A 20562-nucleotide genomic window follows, 5' to 3' on the forward strand; every position below is an offset into this window, starting at 1 on the left:
CTTGACCAGACGTGGAGGCTTATGTAATAGGTTGCGAACTGCAGCCGCTGCGGGAACTCTTGCGAATCTTCCCGTATATTTAAAGCTGCAATCATTTTAAAGGCAACACCAAGCTGGTTTTGTCTTTACAATGATTGGCGCTTTAAAAATATGGGAAGGCTCACAGGAGTTCTCGCAGCGGCTGCAAGTTGCAACCTATTTCATAAGCCCCAAGGTCTGTTTGTGTTCCCTTCAGTCTCCTATCTCAGTCTTGAAATATCTGTGTTGTTCTGCTTATTAAATGTGTGCTCAAGTAGTGAAATAAAGCTGAGCCTTTTATTTGTTTTGGAATATCTATAGCGTGGGGGTTGTTTTTGTGATGCTTGTTTACCAGTTCATCATTTTTGTCTCTGAGTAGTTGTTGTAGGGATTTAGGCCCTCATTCAGAGCCGGACGCTCTGAGCAGAGCGCTCGCTCTGAATGAGGGCCGTCCTCCTGGACGCTCATATAGCTGTGGGTCACCACCCACAGCACATACGAGCGTGCAGGATGATGGTCACGATGGTCTTGACCATCGCGACCATCGCCAGTGCGACCAGAAGCCTGTGGTCGGGGTTTTCGACCACAAGCCCTGGAGTGATTTTGGCTCTATCAGAGCCAAAATCACTCCCACTGACATCACTAGTGATGTCAGTGGGGCCGGCTTCTGATGGTAGGCGTTCCCTTGGGAACGCCTCCGTCTGGCAGGCACGCCCCCGGCACGCCCACCAAAGGGGGCGTGTTGTCAATCAACATCGACAGCACGCCCCCTTTGATCAGACACAACGAGCGAAGGAAAGTCCTTCGCTCGTCGCGTCTAGCGCATGCGCACGACGGAGCTCCCTCCGTCGTGCGCATGCGCAGTGCACACCATCGACCCACTTGCGAGCGGACAGCCACTTGCGAGTGGGTCTGAATGAGGCCCTTAGATTGGGCCTTTAATGTGTTCTGTAGTGATAGCAGCCTACTAGCAGGGCATCTTTGAGTCGCTTGTTGTGATCCTTGTGGTATTTGCGGAAATTTTTGTAATAGATTAATTGAACAAGGCCTCTAGCTCTAACAGTCGTTAACAGTGGCGGATTTTACCTCGGGACTGCAGCACCCCCGGTAAAATCCACCACCCTCAGGGACTGCCTAGGCTAGCAGTAGTGGAAGTGACTTCCCATTGGAAGCACTCCCAGCTAATCACAGCCAGACAAGCAGTCCCAGGGGGAGGTGTTTTCTTCCCCTGGGACTGCCAGTCCGGACTGCAACAGCAGAGACAGGGCTTCCCATGGGAAGCCACTCCCCTGCTCTTACGGCAGCCCTATTTGGCTAATAGGAGCTGCAGCTAATGCTGCCCCTAAAAGCCAGTCAGTCTCTTAGCCTAGCAGCAGCCCCGGGATGATTTAGGCCACGGCTGCTGGACTTAAGCCCCGCCTCCCGGTGACATCAGATGTCTATCAACAGGATGGCAAGAGAGGAGAGGGAGAATGTGCACTGCAGACACCCCCCCAGCCAGACAGGTAAGGAGCCGCCACTGGTCGTAATTATGGACGTAAATAGCCGAGGGATTTTCTTCACGGTCTCAATATATGGAAAAACATGACCGGTCTTTGTTGTAAATTATCTTATTCATTTGAGGTTCTGTTTTCCCATTTTGTTCGGTTTGTGGATCTTGATTTCCATCTAAATATGTCCTATGTTCTAATAGTGTCTAATTCTATACTCCAGACAGTTGAGCGACTGTTATCTCTCAGTGGGCGGAATTCAATTGTTTCCAGCCCCTATCGCACCCGACGGAGCTATTCAATTCTTGCTCCTGTCGGGTGCGATCAGCTGCCAGTGCTACATTTCAGCTCGCAGCCCCAGGGGGATGAGAGCTGAAATGTGCGAAAAGTGACCTGTTTGGGCGCCCAAACATCACTTTTCACGGTCGCGCCCAGCACTTTGGTCGGGTTTAGCTGCTTTACGCGGATAAACCTGACCTCTATGGGCGCGATCAGCGTGAAAAACGGCAGCAATTGAATAGCGGCCTGCGATCTCCTGTCACTTTAGACGGGAGATCTGGACCGCGTAATCAATTGAATTCCGCCCAGTGGGTTAAACTATTAACTATATACTCAGACATAATGGACCTGAGTTGGACACATCTATGGTTGCTTTTCTGTATGGTTGCAGCAGCCTACTCACTAGCTCAGTGATTCCCAACCTCGGTCCTCAAGGCACACGAACAGTCCTGGTTTTAGTGATATCCATGCTTGAGCACAGATGTTTTATCAAAATAACTGAGGTATTAATTAAGTCACCTGTGCTCAAGTATGGCTATCCTTAAATCCTGGACTGTTAGTGTGCCTTGAGGACCGTGGTTGGGAACCCCTGCACTAGCTTATGCTGATGCAGGAATCGGCCTGTTTATGCATAATATCCATCCATCTCCATGCGGAAGGCCATTCCACCCACTATTTTTCTATCCGCAGCTGTCATTTGTATCACACTTACTCCCACCCAGTGCTACAAAGGAGCAAACAAAGTCTGCTTACATGCCCATGACACTGCCATGACTGTATGAGACGGATCATTTCCCTGTGACCGTATGCTAGAGTCCCAGAAATGCCCATTTCACAGAATGCGTGATGTGTCCGTCTCTGTATGAGTGTATAGTACAGTGCATGGCAGTCGGCGATCGCTCCTATGATGTATGCACAAACTTGCAGATATCCGCGGGATCCGTCTGCATTTGGACTTGCATCCAACAATAATTAGCACTACTATAAGAATTTATTATAATTGTTCATTGCCTTTATGTAAGTGTAGATATTTCTGTATGGTTTAAATATACAAAGGTATGCTGATTCATGGAAAAGGTTTTCTATTGGTATTAGAGGTAGCACAAAGTAGACCGTGCAACAGATTAAGTGTAAGGACAGATTATCATCTGATTCCAGCTAAATTGACTTATTTTCTTGTCTTTTTTTTTTCCTCCTCTCTTTCTCCCCTTTTTAGATTTAGGTACTTTTTGTTCATATAACAACACAGGGCCTGATTCATCACGGCTCACAATTGCAAACAGTGTTGTCAGATCGGCCGATGGTGCGTACTGCACATGCACCGCAGTGCACTTGCGCAGGCCAGTATTACGATCGTACTGTGATCATGTATGCAGATTCAAAGCCATCGCAGCATTTGGGGGGGTGAAGGGGGAGTGGTCGGAGAAAAGCAGGTGTGCCTGTCTGTTTGAACACCGTTTCCTGGGTTTGCATAAATTAGCCACTGCGACGGCATTTGCAGCTTGAGTACTCACTATGTGTGATGAGCGTTGCAATTTCTGAGACCGGTCAGACCTGGTATAATTCTGCGTGAGGGTCCGATGTTATCGATGTATATGCAGGATTGTGAGGTCTTACGGATGTAAGAAAGCGGTAGTGGGCATCTCTATGCTGGCTGTGCAGTTGCAAACATTAGCATATTTTACAGCTGAACTGCGTTCATAATCGCAGATGCGATCCGTAATGAATCAGGCCGACAAAGCACTGATTTGGTTCTACAGTATTAGGTGGCATTTATTACCACATATATTCAGATTTGACAGAGTCCTAGTGGACTAAGGGGCAGACAATTTTGGGTTACTGCGGGTATGCGCACTCATGATACCTGCGGTATTCAATAAAAAAATGGTCGCAAAATTTTTCCATGCAAAATGTCTTTGTGGAGAAAAAAAATGCAGCACAAAACACTCACTGATGTGTTCTGGACACTGCCTGGTCTCTCACCCTACCTGTCAGCCCCCCTCATATTGGTCAAGTTTTGGAGGAGTATACAGGGCTTATGGTAGATGTAGTTCCTGGCTGGGTTAGGGATTTAGTATAGGTAGTGTGTGTGTGTATGTGTGTATGTGTATGTGTAGGGAGGCAAGGTTAGGGGTAGAGTAAGTAGTGTGTGCGGGGAAGGGGTGCAGGGTCACCAGTGGTAGTTTATTGTAGTAGGTAGTGTGTTCAGAGGGCGGGTTCAAGGTTAGTGGCGGTAGTGTGTGCAGTGGGAGGGTACAGTGTTAGGTGTAGAGTAGGTAGTGTGTGCGGGGAGGGGGTGCAGTCTTATCAGCGTAGTGTATTGTAGTAAGGGGGCTGGTGGCGGTAATGTAGTGTAGGTAGTGTGTGCGGGGAGGAGGTGCAGTATTAGGAGTAGTGTAGAGTAGGTAGTTTGTGATGGGGAGGGGATGCAGGGTTACCAGTGTTAGTGTAGTAGGTAGTGTGTGTGGGTGGAGGGGTAGCGGCAGTAGTGTGTGTGGGGAGGGGATGCAGAGTTAGGGGTAGTGTAGAGTAGGTAGTGTGCGGGTAGGGGGTGCTGGGTTAGGAGTAGTGTAGAGTAGGTGATGTGTATGGGGAGTGGCTGCAGGGTGAAGAGTAGTATTTCTCCTGTGCACGGCCGGTCCATGGAAGCTGTCTGCAACGCTGCAGAAGAGCTGGAGGAGGAGAACAGCGCTGCCTGAGTAATTAAGGACTAATTAAGCTAATTGGAAACTTCCAATTGCTTAATATGCCATTGGGGGGGTATCCAAAGGGTTCCAAAGCAAGTGGCGAAAAGTTTTCCTTTAAAATATGGATTTTGGTAAAAATTGGATGTGCTCTGGAGGCGCCCAAAAGAAAAAAGAAAACTCTCAGCGTGTTGAATACCAGGAATCTCGCACCTGCAAGAAAACCCAACAGGTGCAATATTTTTAGTAAACTAGCACCTAATTGGGTATGCTCCTAAGTGTTAATAAAGTAACTATGCACGGTCTCTGTCACTTGGTTGACCCTAACAGGTCTTTCACTTTGGCTATTAGTACAGTGAGATTAAAAATATTATGTTGTCCGCTCTACATAGCTAAATGATCATTTAAAGACCTACGTTTCTCTGAACTAGGAACTCTGAGATTGTCAGTGGACTTAAGGTGCCCACACACATACCGATGTCCTCACGATACGATTTTATGGCCAATTTCCTCATGAACTTTCACAGGAGCTCCCTTGCCGTCGTGATCACGATTTGGAGTTAAAAATGTCCAATCTGACTAAAGATCTATCTTGCAGCCAATGCATTGTATCCCAGATTGGCTAATCTGCCCTACAGCACGGCAGATCAGAAGATGCGATGTACGACGAGCGGGGACGCGCATCGGCATCATGCTCGTGAGTATAAACTCACGATTTGTACTTTTTTTACCCGATTCGTCGTCACGATTCGTCGAAATCGGCCATTTCGTTTAAAATGTCGCTGTGTGTGTGGGCACCTTAATACAATGTTTTACTATATAACAACTTTCAACTACACTACGTTTTAAGTGTTTAGTAAACAGGACTATAATAATTACAGAGCCCTCAAGATGGATACATTTGTATCCACAAACTACAATAATATTGAATAGTTCTTTCAGTGTATGCAGAATCCCTTGAAGCAATATACGAGGGTGAAGAAACAATAAGTAGATTGAAAGATATCAAAGGCGCAGCTAACTAGCGGTTTTGTATAGGAGAACCACCAATTCACAAAAAAAAACATATATTACAATACATATATACCAAACCATCGGCACTCCTTTCTGTTACACATAAAATTAATTGCCCTACTGATTAATTCCTGGAGAGAAGTGGTTTCTTTGCTGCCCTTCTTGACACCAGGCCATCCTCCAAAAGAATTCATACTGAGTCATGCCAACAGTAAAGTATCCTGAGACCATTCATATGTGGGGTTGCTTCTCAGCCAAGGGAGTAGGATCACTCACAATTTTGCCTAAGAACACAGCCGTGAATAAAGAATGGTACCAAAATATCCTCCAAGAGCAACTTCTCCAAACCATCCAAGAACACTTTGGTGACGAACAATGGAGCGCCTTAGCATAAGGCAAAAGTGATCACTAAGTGGCTCAGGGAGCAAAACATCGACATTTTGCGTCCATGGCCAGGAAACCCCCCCCCCCCCCATACCTTAATCCCATTGAGAATTTATCAATCCTCAAGAGGCGGGTGGACAAACAAAAAGCCACAAATTCTGACAAACTCCAAGCATTGATTAGGCAATTATGGGTGGCCATCAGTCAATATGGGTGGCCATCAGTCAATATGTGGCCCAAAAGTTGATTGACAGCATGCCAGGGCAAATTGCAGAGGTCTTGAAAAAGAAGGATCAATACTGCAAATATTGACTCTTTGCATAAACCTAATGTAATTGGCAATAAAAGCCTTTGACACTTATGAAATGCTTGTAATTTTACTTCAGTATACCATAGTAACATCTGACAAAAAGGTCTGAAAACACTGAAGCAGCAAACTTTGTGAAAACCAATACTTGTATCATTCTCATAACTTTTGGCCATGGCTGTACTCCCCTCCTCTAGACATCCCTTCCATTTAAGTTAGGCGATTCCCAAAGTATGCATGTATATCAAGCTTCACTCTCAGTTAGCTTATTGCTCCAATTCCCAAAAAAGATATTCTAGTACCAGTGGAGTCAGTTTTTTTTTTTTTTTTTTGCGGCTCTGGTGGTGAGTGCCGGGGCTGAATCAAAGTGGTTTGCTGCATTTTAGCCAACACCCCTTCCCTGCATAGCCGCAATTCATGGTATTATCTGCCTATCCTGCCCACTTCGCTAGGAAGTGAGCAGGATGCAGGAGAGCCACCCACTCTTCCAAGGGTGCTGGGGACTACCCCAAAAATCGTGAGTCTCCCACACCTTCCGGGTTTAGGTAAGTATGACTATTTTTTATAGTATTTGCCAATTTTTTAATATGATGCACTTTATTACATTTCTTGTTGTGCATCTAGAATGTGCTGCCTCCATTTAATTGCAACCTGAAAGCAAAAGTTTTGTTCCAGTTAAAGAATAGGATGAGAACCAAAGGCCACAAAATGAAAATTGCTGCTTACAGTTAGTAATTACTTTAGAAAGAGCCCTCTGTAATGCATTTTTATGTATCTTAGCTTGCTTTATATCATGGTGTAATGTAGCACATACTTGCCTACTTTTGAAAAAGCATTTCAGGGAGATTGTGAAAGCAGCACGTATGAGCGCGTGTTACAGTGGGCGTGTACTGATAAATCTGAGAGGCGTGTCCTAAACTTGACTTACATCCAAATGTAAACCATCCCAAAAGCAGTTAGTAAGATCTGTTTGTTGATAAAAACAAACTAATACTTTTCAGAAATTCATAGGGATCATTGTGCCTTATAATAACCAGTGCAAGGAAATGACACTAATGATCCCATTTGAATGTATATATCTCTGTTTTTTAATAATAACCGCTTCATAATGGGGGTAAGGATGAAATGAGGGAGATTGCTAGACTCTTCAGGGAGACAGGGAGATTGCTACTATTTCAGGGAGTCTCCCTGACAATGAGGGAGAGTTGGCAAGTATGATGTAGCATGCATTTGATACCACTTGTCACATGATGCTTCAATAAAAAAATATTTTATAATACTTATATCTCCACAAAATCTTGTCTTTGCACTTGCGTAAATCTGGGTACATCCGTGTGCTTACTCCATACTCCACAAAGAACACACTCTACATAAAACTTGTCACATATCTAAAGATTAACTATTTAGCAAGTTTAAACAATAAAGGGTTACTGTATCGGAGCAAACCTCAATCTGCCGCTTAAAAACGGTTGTTCAGACAAGTTGGAGATTGTGTGACGCTGCTGTACCTGGGTATTTAATCGCGAGAACCAACATTCTTCAACTAAAGTGCCGACGCTTTGGTCGGATTTCTGCTCGCACCATCAGGAGGGTGCAAGAAGAAATAATTTAGTTGACCTAACAGCACGCTGAATTGAATAGCTCCAGGGACTCCTTCCCAGCGCTATCAACAGGGCACTGATTGAATCGGCCCCATGGTCTTCAAACCTATGAAAGTTGGCAGAAACTTATGCACACTTGTATTTCTAGAGAACCGTTGAAGAACCAAAGGTTTTTTTTTGTTTTGTTTTGCACTGTGCTTTGCAAATTGTCTTCTGTTTATTTTTATAATTTATTACACTTTTTTACCTAACTTGAGCTAATAGGTCCTATATAGGTTCAATATAAAACCAATGTGCCAGGCTAAGGAGGGGTACACTGGCCCTTCCTTTGTGTCTTGCTGTTCTTCTTTCCTCTTGTTGGTTGTCCTGATGATGTTACTTTGTCAGAGGGCTGTTCCATTATGATGCTTAAGTACTGGATGCAGTATGTGAACTCCGTTATAGAAACAGGAAAACGTGCTCACCGACAGCTACTGGGTTAAGTGATGCCAACGTGTATAGACTCCACCATGTACCAGATACCCCTCGATCCTGCGAGGGGTATCTGGTACATGGTTCCTAGCCCTTGTTTTGGAATCTACAACCACCCTAAATGAAACATTCTTAATTTTTAACAGTGCGTTCTTTAAATATGTCTTGGAAACTTAAACTGACAAAACATTACATAGTGTGTTTTTATAAACATTTTTTCTACACTACCAAAAATCTATATAACAGCTCCCATTCATTAATGCAGGTATCAGTAGAGGGCTAGCACTGTTTGGCTTTGGAGCTACTACAAATGGTCCATAGTATAGGAACATCCATTCCTGGGGGTTTATTTACTAAGCGTCAGTTTCTGAAACCTAGCACTTCCTGATTGTGTTTATGCCCGAAATTTAAAAGGCAATTATTTTACTAGCAAAACATAGCTAGTAAAATTAGTTAGTCGGCATAAGGGAATTGCTGGAAGTCTTTAAATTGTGTCAAAGTGCTGATTTGGACATTTATTTTTAAGAATGGAAAAAAAATATATAAAAAGGCAAACTTTTTCCGTTTTAATCGAAGAATGCAAAAAAAGCAGAATTTATTTATTTATTTTGTGGTAATTTGAGGCCACTTTAAAAAAAATAATAAAAAGCAATTTCCATTTAAATTTAGGGTGTCTAAACTAATGAAAAAGTTGATTTTATGGTAATTTGAGGCCATATTTAACACCAAGAAATGACATGTAATTATTGGGCAAATTAACCAAATGCATAAATAGTCATTAGGGGGGTCTCCAAGCACTGTGTCCCAACATTTTTATTTTAAGAAAAAGATTTCCCTACCTTTTCAAAAAATGCGAATTTCCTCTGAAAAAAAAAAATGCGAGTTTGGAATTGGATTGCAACTGCACTTCGCAGAATGAGTTCCTTGAGAGAACTGCTCTTACAAGCCAACTCACACCTAAACGGATTGTCTCCTTTGTGTTAATTTTGTTAATTGAATTAATTTAGATCATGATGCTGCACTTGAAAAAAAAAAAAAGAGGAAAACCGTAGTACAATAGGCAGTGTTGGAAGGTATGCAAGTAGAAAAGCACATCCTTCATACGTATAAATTGGTTATTATAACAGTAAAATTAGTAGTTTGTGTGTGTATGTATATATGTATATGTGTATATAATATATATATATATATATATACATATATATATGCATATATATGCATATGCACATATACAGTCAGGTCCATAAATATTGGGACATTGACTGAATTTTCATGTTTTGGCCTCTATTTACCACCACAATGGCTTTGAAATGAAACAAACAAGATGTGCTTTAACTGCAGACTTTCAGATTTAATTTGAGGGTAATTACATCCAAATCAGGTGAACGGTGTAGGAATTACAACGGTTTCTATATGTGCCTCCAACTTTTTAAGGGGCCAAAAGTAATGGGACAATCTAAACAATCCTAAATCTAACTTTCACTTTTTAATACTTTGTTGCAAATCCTTTCCAGGCAATTACAGCCTGAAGTCTGGAACGCATAGACATCACCAGACGCTGGGTTTCATCCCTGGTGATGCTCTGCCAGGCCTCTACTGCAAATGTCTTCAGTTCCTGCTTATTCTTGGGGCATTTTCCCTTCAGTTTTGTCTTCATCAAGTGAAATGCATGCTCAATCGGATTCAGGTCAGGGGATTGACTTGGCCATTGCATAACATTCCACTTTTTAGCCTTAAAAAACTCCTTGGTTGCTTATGCAGTATGCTTCGGGTCATTGTCCATCTGCACTGTGAAGCGCCGTCCAATGAGTTCTGAAGTATTTGACTGAATATGAGCATATAATATTGCCAGAAACACTTCAGAATTCATTCTGCTGCTTTTGTCAGCAGTCACATCATCAATAAATACAAGGGAACCAGTTCCATTGGCAGCCATACATGCCCACGCCATGACACTACCACCACCATGCTTCACTGATGAGGTGGTATGTTTTGGATCATGAGCAGTTCCTTTCCTTCTCCATACTCTTCTCTTCCCATCACTCTGGTACAAGTTGATCTTTGTCTCATATGTCCATAGGATATTGTTCCAGAACTGTAATGGCTTTTTTAGATGTTGTTTGGCAAACTCTAATCTGGTCTTCCTGTTTTTGTGGCTCACCAATGGTTTGCATCTTGTGGTGAACCCTCTATATTCACTCTTGTGAAGTCTTCTCTTGATTGTTGACTTTGACACATATACATCTACCTCCTGGAGAGTGTTCTTGATTTGGCCAACTGTTGTGAAGGGGTTTTTCTTCACCAGGGAAATTATTCTTTTGTCATCCACCACAGTTGTTTTCCGTCGTCTTCCGGGTCTTTTGGTGTTGCTGAGCTCTCCGGTGCATTATTTCTTTTTAAGAATGTTCCAAACAGCAAAAACATTAGGTGTGGCCAAATCAACTATCTCTCTGATGGGTTTGTTTTGATTTTTCAGCCTAATGATGGCTTGCTTCACTGATAGTGACAGCTCTTTGGATCTCATATTGAGAGTTGATAGCAACTGATTCCAAATGCAAATGTCACACCTAGAATCAACGCCAGACCTTTTACCTGCTTAATTGGTATGAAATAACGAGGGAATAGCTCACACCTGTCCATGAAATAGCTTTTGAGTTGATAGTCGCATTACTTTTGGTCCCTTAAAAAGTAGGAGGCACATATTGAAACTGTTGTAATTCCTACACCGTTCACCTGATTTGGATGTAATCACCCTCAAATTAAATCTGAAAGTCTGCAGTTAAAGCACATCTTGTTTGTTTCATTTCAAAACCATTGTGGTGGTGAATAGAGGCAAAAATCTGAAAATTCTGTCAATGTCCCAATATTTATGGACCTGACTGTATGTGTGTGTGTGTATATATATATATATGTATATGTATATATATATATATATATATATATAAAAATATGTTTTACTGTAGTGATCTGGGACTGCTACATGCAGCTCAAAATCATTTTGGACAACCAATTTTACATGGCAAGAAGGAGAGTGTGGGCAGGAGGACTAATCATAAGGTGCAATCTCCTAAGCGCTAGCCCCCCCATTCCTTCCACTAAAAACACCCTTGAATTGAATGCATCCACCAGAGGCATCGGCTACACTTTGCATCTGCTCACTATTGTGATGTGCTGGGTCCCTGGGACATACTTTTTGAAAGTCACAACAAAGTTGTTGGCTCGCAGGACAATCCCCTAAATTGGGAAGGGCACGAGGTATGTCTAAAGCCTTGTACACACTGGGCTATATTTATGAACGATAACAACCTCTTTGATCGATATATAGTTCAAAATCATCCAGTGTGTATGCACCAAGCGATGAACGATGCGCACTCCCGCGGGTCGTTAACGATATCCCCAGTCGTCTGAATATGCAGCTCAATCTGGGGATATCATTAACGATGCCATGCTGCCATTTGGGGGGTAACAGCATGGCCCTGCTTCAACCCAAAGCCCAACCCCCCCAAAACCCAACCCCCCACCCCGCAGTCATTACAGGTATTGGCAAGTGTGTATGCACTTACCAATGCCGTGCCTGCCGCTGCCTATATCGCTCAATACACCCATCGTGCAGTGTGTACAGGGCTTTAGACCAAATTTATGATGTGTTGTTAATCACGGCACTGCAGTATTAATAATAGAGCTCTCTGTGAGGTTTTTTTTTTTTTTTTTACCCTTTTTTTTTTTTTCTCCCCGTAAACTTGAGTGTTGTCATCTTTAATTAAAAAAAAAAATAATAATAATTTTATGAACTTCATTTTTAAGCCTTTCCATATTTTAGATGCACCTGGTTATATTTACATTACATTACAAACTGATGTTCTTTCTTCTAGGTCATTGGGGAATTTCACATTGGTTTCCGGGCACACTAACAAATATTAGTGCATTCTTCAGCGTGTGGAGCCTGCCCCCACACCCGTAACCTGCCAAACCACGGCCTTTACCTGTGTCTTCCGGTGTTTCCCGTGCGATCCTTCCTGCGGGAGCGCCTCGTGGGCCACTCCAGAGTTTACTCAGCGGTCAGTGGCTCCAATGGTGAAAATGACAAGGTCCAAAACGTTTCAGGCCTACCTGCCATCGTGTCACAGAACATACAGTTGCATCCATTGCAGAGCTCATCTGGCAAACCACGATGAGCTAATTTCAAAGGTAAGCTGGTTTTTAATGTAAAATTCTTTGACTGCCACTGTTATGTGGACAGATCGGTGTTTCTGGGCCTGAATCAGAGCCTCTCGTAAGCGGCTGCTCGTTTGCTCCGAGCGATGTTCGCACATCTGCGCATGCGTATGGGAGGTAATGCGCATGCGCCAACCAGTCAGTGCGGTCGGAAATCGAGCGCTCGCAAAATAGCGAGTGCCTGCTAATTTGAGTGACAGGATGAGGCGTTTGTGGGATGTAACAGTGGAAGGTGCTCGAAAATGGGGAGTGGTGATCCGAACGCAGGCGTGCCAAACGGTCAAAACGGGCGTTTTAAGGGTGTGCATAATTAACAAAGCAGCGTCATTGGCCACATCACTTGGTTGTCTCTTAGCCTGAACTGTTCGCATGATTGCGGTAGGAAAATCCTACTACAAGCACTGCGAGCAGTTCAGACGCCTTTCGATGTACTCGATTAATCTAATAAATAGCGGAAATGACGTAGGATGCGAGCGGCCAGGGGGCGTCTTTACAAAATAGTGAGCGCATGTTTCGTTCGCTCGCTCAGACATAGAGGCGTCAACAGACCGCAAAGAGCGAGCGCTCAATTTAAATAGCCGGCCCCTTTTGCTGAATGAGCGAGCGCAAATAGCATCCGGCTCTGAATCAGGCCCTCTGTTCCAAAAACCTACATTAAGGTATATTGTAGACTGTACACTATACAGTCTTTTTTTTATTTTATTTTTTCAATTGTAAAGTTAAAGTAAACCAAGTATATTAAATGTTAGTTTATTTTTAAGAGCAATTTGCATCTGCAGCTGACGAAGGGTAAATTAAAAAAAAAATTATATCATACAGTGGATATAAAATGTAGAGATGATGGTTTTGGCTCAGATCTTCCCGCCAAATTTATATCACAGAACGAAGCAAAACGTCATCTTTCACTGACCTCTCAGCACAGACGTCCGTTAAAGATGATGTTTTGCCTCAATCTTAGATCCGAACTTGGCAGGAAGATATGAGCCAAAACTGAGCTGCTCATCTCTAATAAAAAGTCTACATACCCTTATTGAAATTGCATTTTTTTGATTGTGATGTAAAGTGTGAATTAAAGACCTTTGTTCCACCTTTTAATATCCTCTTTCATCAAACAAAGTTCAAGTCTCAAGCATTAAAACTGTAAAAATAAACAAAAGATAACAAAATTGTACTCTATATAGTGTCAGTCTCACAAAGATATACAAGTGTCACATATCAAATTAGTGCAGTCTTTGTCACATCAGTTTGTGACTAAGACGCATTTTCAGGAAGAAAAATGCTCTGCGCAAGTCGAGTCGCACAGAACCTAATGGTTCACCCACACCACATGGCGTATTGAGGCTAGGTGTATAATCCCCATCTACCCCATCTGTGTCAAACCAGTTTGTCTTCCCCCACCTTTTTAGAATGTAAGCTCTCACGAGCAGGGCCATCTACCCTCTTGTGCTTCTCCTTACTTTAGTGTCATCTACTTCTTACTCACCACTAGGGCACCTAACACTTGGTTGCTTATGCTCTGTTGGTTATCTGGGTGTTATGGTTGCTAATGTAGCAATATATATTATCCATGTCCTGTATTGTGGTGTTCTGTAAGTCACTTGTCTACAACTTGTTTTTGTACTATGTAAGGCACTGCGGAACTCTTGTGACGCCATATAAATAAATGATAATAATAATAATAAGTACATAACTGTATTTTAGTTCGCTCCTCCACGTCAGGTGGAAAGTAGGAAAAAAATCCCTATTTTAAGCTGATAAAATGTCAGGACGGTTCAGAATCTTTGGTTATCACCCGGCGGTGAGTAATCGATCTGGATACTTATCCCGGAATCTGTGGGTTAATGTACGTTAGCCACACATTTACAGCACATGGAAAAATGGCTTTTAATTGAATAGCCTCAGGCTTAAAAATCCAAGGACTTTTTGCCCGCATGGTAAATGAGCAAGGCTAATTGAATGCGGCCCTTAGTGATAAATGATAAATTTGTGCCAGTGATAATATATGTGAAGTAAAGCAAATGATAAAATTAGGGGTGTGCACCGGCCCCTTTTCGTGTTTTGGTTTTGGATCTGGATCTTTCTTCGTGTTTTGGATCTGGATTGGTTTTGCCAAAACCACCCTTCCGTGTTTTGGGTTCTGGGTTTTGTGTTTTGGATCTGTATTTTTTTTTAAAAAAGCATAAAAACAGCTAAAATCACAGAATGTGTTGGTTTTTCTGCTCCTATGCTATTATTAACCTCAATAACCTTAATTTCCACTAATTTCCAGTCTATTCTGAACACCTCACACCTCACAATAGTGTTTTTATGTCCAAAAGGTTGCACCGAGGTAGCTGGATGACTATGCTAAGCGACACGAGTGGGCGGCACAAACACGTGACCCATCTAGGAGTGACACTGCAGTGGCAGACAGGATGGCAGTTTGAAAAACTAGGCCCCAAACTGTACATAATTTAGCAAAGAAAAAAAAGAGGTGCAAGATGGAATTGTCCTTGGGCCCTCCCACCCACCCTTATGTTGTATAAACAGGACATGCACACTTTAACAAAGCAATAATTTCAGCGCCAGGGTCTGCCACGCGACTGTGGCTGAAATGATTGGTTTGTTTGGGCCCCCACAAAACAAGCTGGCAATTAATCTGTCCCTGCACAAACTGGCTCTACGGAGGCAAGATGTCGTCCTCATCCTCCTCATCCACTGATTCCTCACCCTCTTCAGTGTTGTGTACATCCTCATCCTCACAGAGTATTAACTCGTCCCCTCTGGAATCCACCACCACAGGTCCCTCTGTACGTTCTGGAGGCTGGTCTCCCTGGAAGAGTTGATAATTCATTTTTATGAACATCATCTTCTCCACATTTTGTGGAAGCAACCTCCTACGCCTTTCGCTGCCAAGGTTCCCGGCTGCACTAAACACTCTTTCGGAGTACACACTGGAGGGGGGGGCAACTCAGGTAAAATAGAGCCAGTTTGTACAGGGGCCTCCAAATTGCCTCTTTTTCCTGCCAGTACAGGTACGGACTGTCTGACATGCCTACTTGGATGCTGTCACCGATGTAATCCTCCACCATTCTGTCAATGGTGACCGTATCATATGTAGTGACAGTAGACATGTCAGAAATTGTTGCCAGGTCTTTCAGTCCGGACCAGATGTCCAAACTTGGTCCTGCCTGCCCTGGATCACCGCCAGCGGGTTGCTTAGGGTTGCTTAGGATAGCTAAGTTTTTTCCTGGCAGCCCCAGTTGCGGGAGAAAATGAAGAAGGAGCTGTTGACGTGTCACGTTCCGCTTCAGCTGACCGTGTGTTCACCAGCAGGTCTTTGCACCTCTGCAGGCTTGTGTCGGCCGGAAAGAGAGACACCACATATGCTTTAAACCTAGGATCGAGCACGGTGGCCAAAATGTAGTGGTCTGATTTCAACAGATTGACCACCCTGGAATCCTGGCAAAGCGAATGAAGGGCTTCATCCACAAGTCCCACATGCCGAGCGGAATCGCTCCGTCTTAGCTCCTCCTTCACTTTCTCCAGCTGCTTCTGCAAAAGCCTGATGAGGGGAATGACCTGACTCAAGCTGGCAGTGTCTGAACTGACTTCACGTGTGGCAAGTTCGAAGGGCTGGAGAACCTTGCACAACACGGAAATCATTCTCCACTGTGCTTGAGTCAGGTGCATACCCCCTCCTTTGCCTATGTCATAGGTGGATGTATAGGCTTGTATGGCCTTTTGCTGCTCCTCCATCCTCTGAAGCATATAGAGGGTTGAGTTCCACCGCGTCACAACCTCTTGCTTCAGGTGATGGCGGGGCAGGTTCAAGAGTGTTTGCTGGCGCTCCAGTCTTCGGCACGCAGTCGCTGAATGGCGAAAGTGGCCAGAAATTTTTCGGGCCACTCAAAGCGTCTCCTGCACACCCCTGTCACTTTGCAGAAAATTCTGCACCACCAAGTTTATTGTGTGAGCAAAACATGGGACGTGCTGGAATTTTCCCAGATGTAATGCCCGCACAATATTGGTGGCGTTGTCAAATATCACAAATCCCCAGGAGAGTCTAAGTGGGGTAAGCCACTGGGCGATGATTTCCCTCAGTTTCTCTAAGAGGTTGTCGGCGGTGTGCCTCTTACTGAAACCGGTGATACACAGCGTAGCCTGCCTTGGAACGAGCTGGCGTTTCTGAGATGCTGCTACTGGTGACGTTGCTGCGTAAGGTGATACATCTACCCAGTGTGCTGTCACAGTCATATAGTCCTTAGTCTGCCCTGTTCCACTTGTCCACATGTCCGTGGTTAAGTGGACATTGGGTACAACTGCATTTTTCAGGACACTGAGGACACTTTTTCTGACGTTTCTGTACAGTCTCGGTATCGCCTGCCTAGTGAAGTGGAATCTAGATGGGATTTGGAACCGGGGACACACTACCTCCATCAATTGTCTAAATCCCACTGCACTAATGGCGGATACCGGATGCACGTCTAACACCAACATAGCAGTCAAGGGCTCAGTTATACGTTTTGCTTCAGGATGACTGCTGTCGTACTTCATCCTCCTCGCTAAGGACTGTTGGAGGGTCAATTGTTTAGTAAAAGTAGTGGTGTTCCTACTTCCTCACTGGGATGATGAACGACTCCCAGCAGCAGCAGCAGCAGCGGCAGCAGGAGGCGTAGCAATGCAGGATCCTCCGGAGGAATCCCAGATAGGAGAGTCAGTCATGCCAGTGACATGGCCTGCAGGACTACTTCCGATCCTGACTAAGGAGGAAATTGACGAGGAGGGAGTTGACGGTGTGGTTTGCAGGCGCTTGGATACAACAGGACAACGGGATTTAGGTGTCCCTGGACTGCTTACGGTCTTAGCCAAAGTTTCTGAACTTGACAGTAACCTTTTATGAACGCGCTGCAGGTGCCGTATAAGGGAGGATGTTCCTAGGTGGTTAACGCCCCTACCCCTACTTATTTCACCTTTACATATGTTACATATGGCAAGACAGTTGTTGTCCGGATTTGGATAGAAATATTGCCAGACCAAAGAGGTGGAATGTTTGGTCTTCTGCCCAGGCATGACCGTGATGGGCTTTTTCATCCCACGGACAACAACTGTCTCCCCCGGAGCCTGATTTAAACAAACCACATCACCATCAGAATCCTCCTCGCCAACTTCCTCCTCAGCGCCAGCTACACCAGTATCCTCATTCTGTTGTACTTCAACAGTGACATCTTCAATTTGCATATCAGCAAGTGGACTGTGGGTGCTCCTTTCAGCACTTGCAGGGGGCGTGCAAATGGTGGAAAGAGCCACCTCTTCCCGTCCAGTGCTGGGAAGGTCAGGCATCGCAACCACCACCACACTTGGACTCTCCTTGGGGATTTGTGATATCTTCTTAGAAAGCACAGTTCTTCGCTGTGCTTTTGCCAGCTTAACTCTTTTGATTTTTTTAGTGGGAGGAGGGCTTCCATCGTCATGTGAAGCTGAACCACTAGTCATGAACATAGGGAAAGACCTTAGCCATTCCTTGCCACTCCGTGTCGTAAATGGCATATTGGCAAGTTTACGTTTCTCTTCAGATGATTTAAATGTTTTTTTCAAGGTCATTTTCCTGAACTTTGCCATTTGGGATTGTATGTGCCCTCTACTATGACATTGGGCATCGGCCTTGGCAGACGACGTTGATGGCATGTTATCGTCTATGTCATGACTAGTGGCAGCAGCTTCAGCACTAGGAGGAAGTGGTTCTTGATCTTTCTCTATTTTATTTTTATCGGAGAAAGTTTGGTCCTCCATTTATGTTATATCGATTTGATATATACGTGCGGCTAAGGCGCACACAAACACAGAAAATATTTTTTTATTTTTGCTGGAGAGTAGTGCACTTTGTGGGTTACACCACCCTTTAAGAAATGAGCCAGCCGGCTCTTTACTTATGGGACACAGGCGCACGCTTGGCGCTGCTCCTTTGTTGATGCACGTGTGGCTACTGCGCACACAATTCACAAACACAGAAAATATTTTTTTATTTGGTTTGGAGTGTACTTTGGGGGTTACAGCACCCTTTAACGGTCCAGCCAGCCGGCTCTTTACTTATGGGACACAGGCGCACGCTTGGCGCTGCATCTTTGTTGATGCACATGCAGCCACAGTGCACACAAGTCACAAACACAGAAAATATATATTTTTTTGGTTTGGACTGGAGTGTACTTTGGGGGTTACAGCACCCTTTAACGGTCAAGCCAGCCGGCCCTTTACTTATGACACAGGCGCACGCTTGGCACTACTTTGTTGATGCACGTGCGGCTACTGCGCACACAATTCACAAACACAGAAAATATTTTTTTTTTTGGTTTGGACTGGAGTGTACTTTGGGGGTTACAGCACCCTTTAACGGTCAAGCCAGCCGGCCCTTTACTTATGACACAGGCGCACGCTTGGCACTACTTTGTTGATGCACGTGCGGCTACTGCGCACACAATTCACAAACACAGAAAAAATATTATTTTTTTGGCACTTGGGGGGAGCACCCCTGATGGACAGAGCATCCCCTGGACAACACTACTGCACCCCTTTAGGACTGGGACTGCACAGGACTTTGGAGTGGACACAGCCCCTATGGACAACTGACTGCACAACACAGTCCAGCCAGCCCCTATGGACTTTGGAGGAGTGGACACAGCTAGTATGGACAACAGCAGCACAGCACAACACAGCCAGGCCCTATGGACTTTGGAGGAGTGGACACAGCCCCTATGGACAACAGCAGCACAGCACAACACAGCCAGCCCCTATGGACTTTGAAGTAGTGGACAACAGCAGCACAGCACAACACTACTCTGCACTACACTACACTACACTACACAGCCCAGCCAGCCCTAACTCCCACCCTCCCTCTTCACTGTCCACAGCCGAGTGAGAAAATGGCGCCGACGCGGGTACCTTATATAGGTTCCAAAACCCGCGAGACTCGGAAGGCGGGATGATGACGTTTTGCCTCGATTTCAGATCCGAGTCAGGCGGGAAAAGTCGAGCCTGACTCGGATCGGGGGGGGGTTCGGATTTCAGAAATCCGAACCTGCTCACCCCTAGATAAAATCAAAGTGACTGCTGCTTTCTCTTATTGATCCACTCTCTTTACCCTGGCAACAGCAAGGAGGGGACCTTCTGTCCTCATGCTGGATATCTCTGGTACTGTTGAAGCCCATGTAATCTGCCCAGTAACTTTCTACCTCTGTATTTCATACTGCCCTCTGACTACTACCAAATATCTCTAATGCAGGAACATTGGCCAGGTTTTCTAGCACAATTCTGCATGTGATAGATACTAAAAAATTATTGTTGCTGAATCCTATCAGATTAATATTTGTAAAGTAGTTTTACTGAAAACCATAGCAAAATTGAGTTCAATCTGTGTAATTGGCAGTAATTGAATTTGGCCTTTAAATTGGCTTGTGTACAACTAAATGCCTTACCCATTCTGTCATCTTAGTTTTACTGAGACTGCTCTCCAGACAAAGGCCCCTCATTCCTAGTTATATCTTTGTATTGTTTCTACAATCCTAACATTGCTGTCATCACTTTTGTGCCAATTCTTCACTATGTGGTGTCTGATTATGCCAGTAGTACCTACATCACTGCTTCCTTTCCTCTATCTGGTTGGGAACTTTAAGGTTCTGTAATAGGCTCTCTATGATTTATTGCAGCAGCACTATAACACTTCCTGCTTCGCCTCTTTACCGAGGCGAAGTAGGAAGCACTAATGATGACATCTCCCCCCTCCGGCGATCCCTGCCTGAGCACACCGCTCATCAGCCTAGTGATGATGCGCTGTGTCTAACTCCCGGCCGGCTCCACTGAGTATGCATGGGATCTCGCAAGCATCCCCAGATCCCGCGTGCAGCCCTGGAGCCGGCAGCCCCCGCAGCAGGGACAGCGTTGTCCCTGCTGTGGGGATAGGGCATCGTCAGGCTGCAGCTGTCTATAGCGATAGCTGCATCAGGCAGAACGGTCAACTGACCATTCATACATAGCCCTGCTATCTTGTAGATAGCAGCGCCGATAATGACAGGGGCACAAAGCGCCCCTGTAATTTACAGCCCAGACCCCCAATCATACATGTG

General features: G+C 44.5%; 1 protein-coding gene across 1 annotated transcript in view; it reads left to right on the plus strand.

The window, feature by feature from the left end:
* LOC148514722 (protein yippee-like 2) overlaps positions 1 to 20562 on the plus strand; it is a 109478-nt gene that overhangs the window by 25792 nt on the left and 63124 nt on the right. Inside the window, exon 2 of the mRNA XM_088481035.1 lies at positions 12121 to 12436. Coding sequence (XP_088337161.1) covers positions 12320 to 12436 — 117 coding nt within the window. The 5' untranslated portion in view covers positions 12121 to 12319. The remainder of the gene's footprint in view (positions 1 to 12120; positions 12437 to 20562) is intronic.

This window comes from Taudactylus pleione, unplaced genomic scaffold, assembly GCF_031769625.1.
Source record: "Taudactylus pleione unplaced genomic scaffold, aTauple2 ptg000260l, whole genome shotgun sequence".
In the NCBI taxonomy this organism is placed as follows: Eukaryota; Metazoa; Chordata; class Amphibia; order Anura; family Myobatrachidae; genus Taudactylus; species Taudactylus pleione.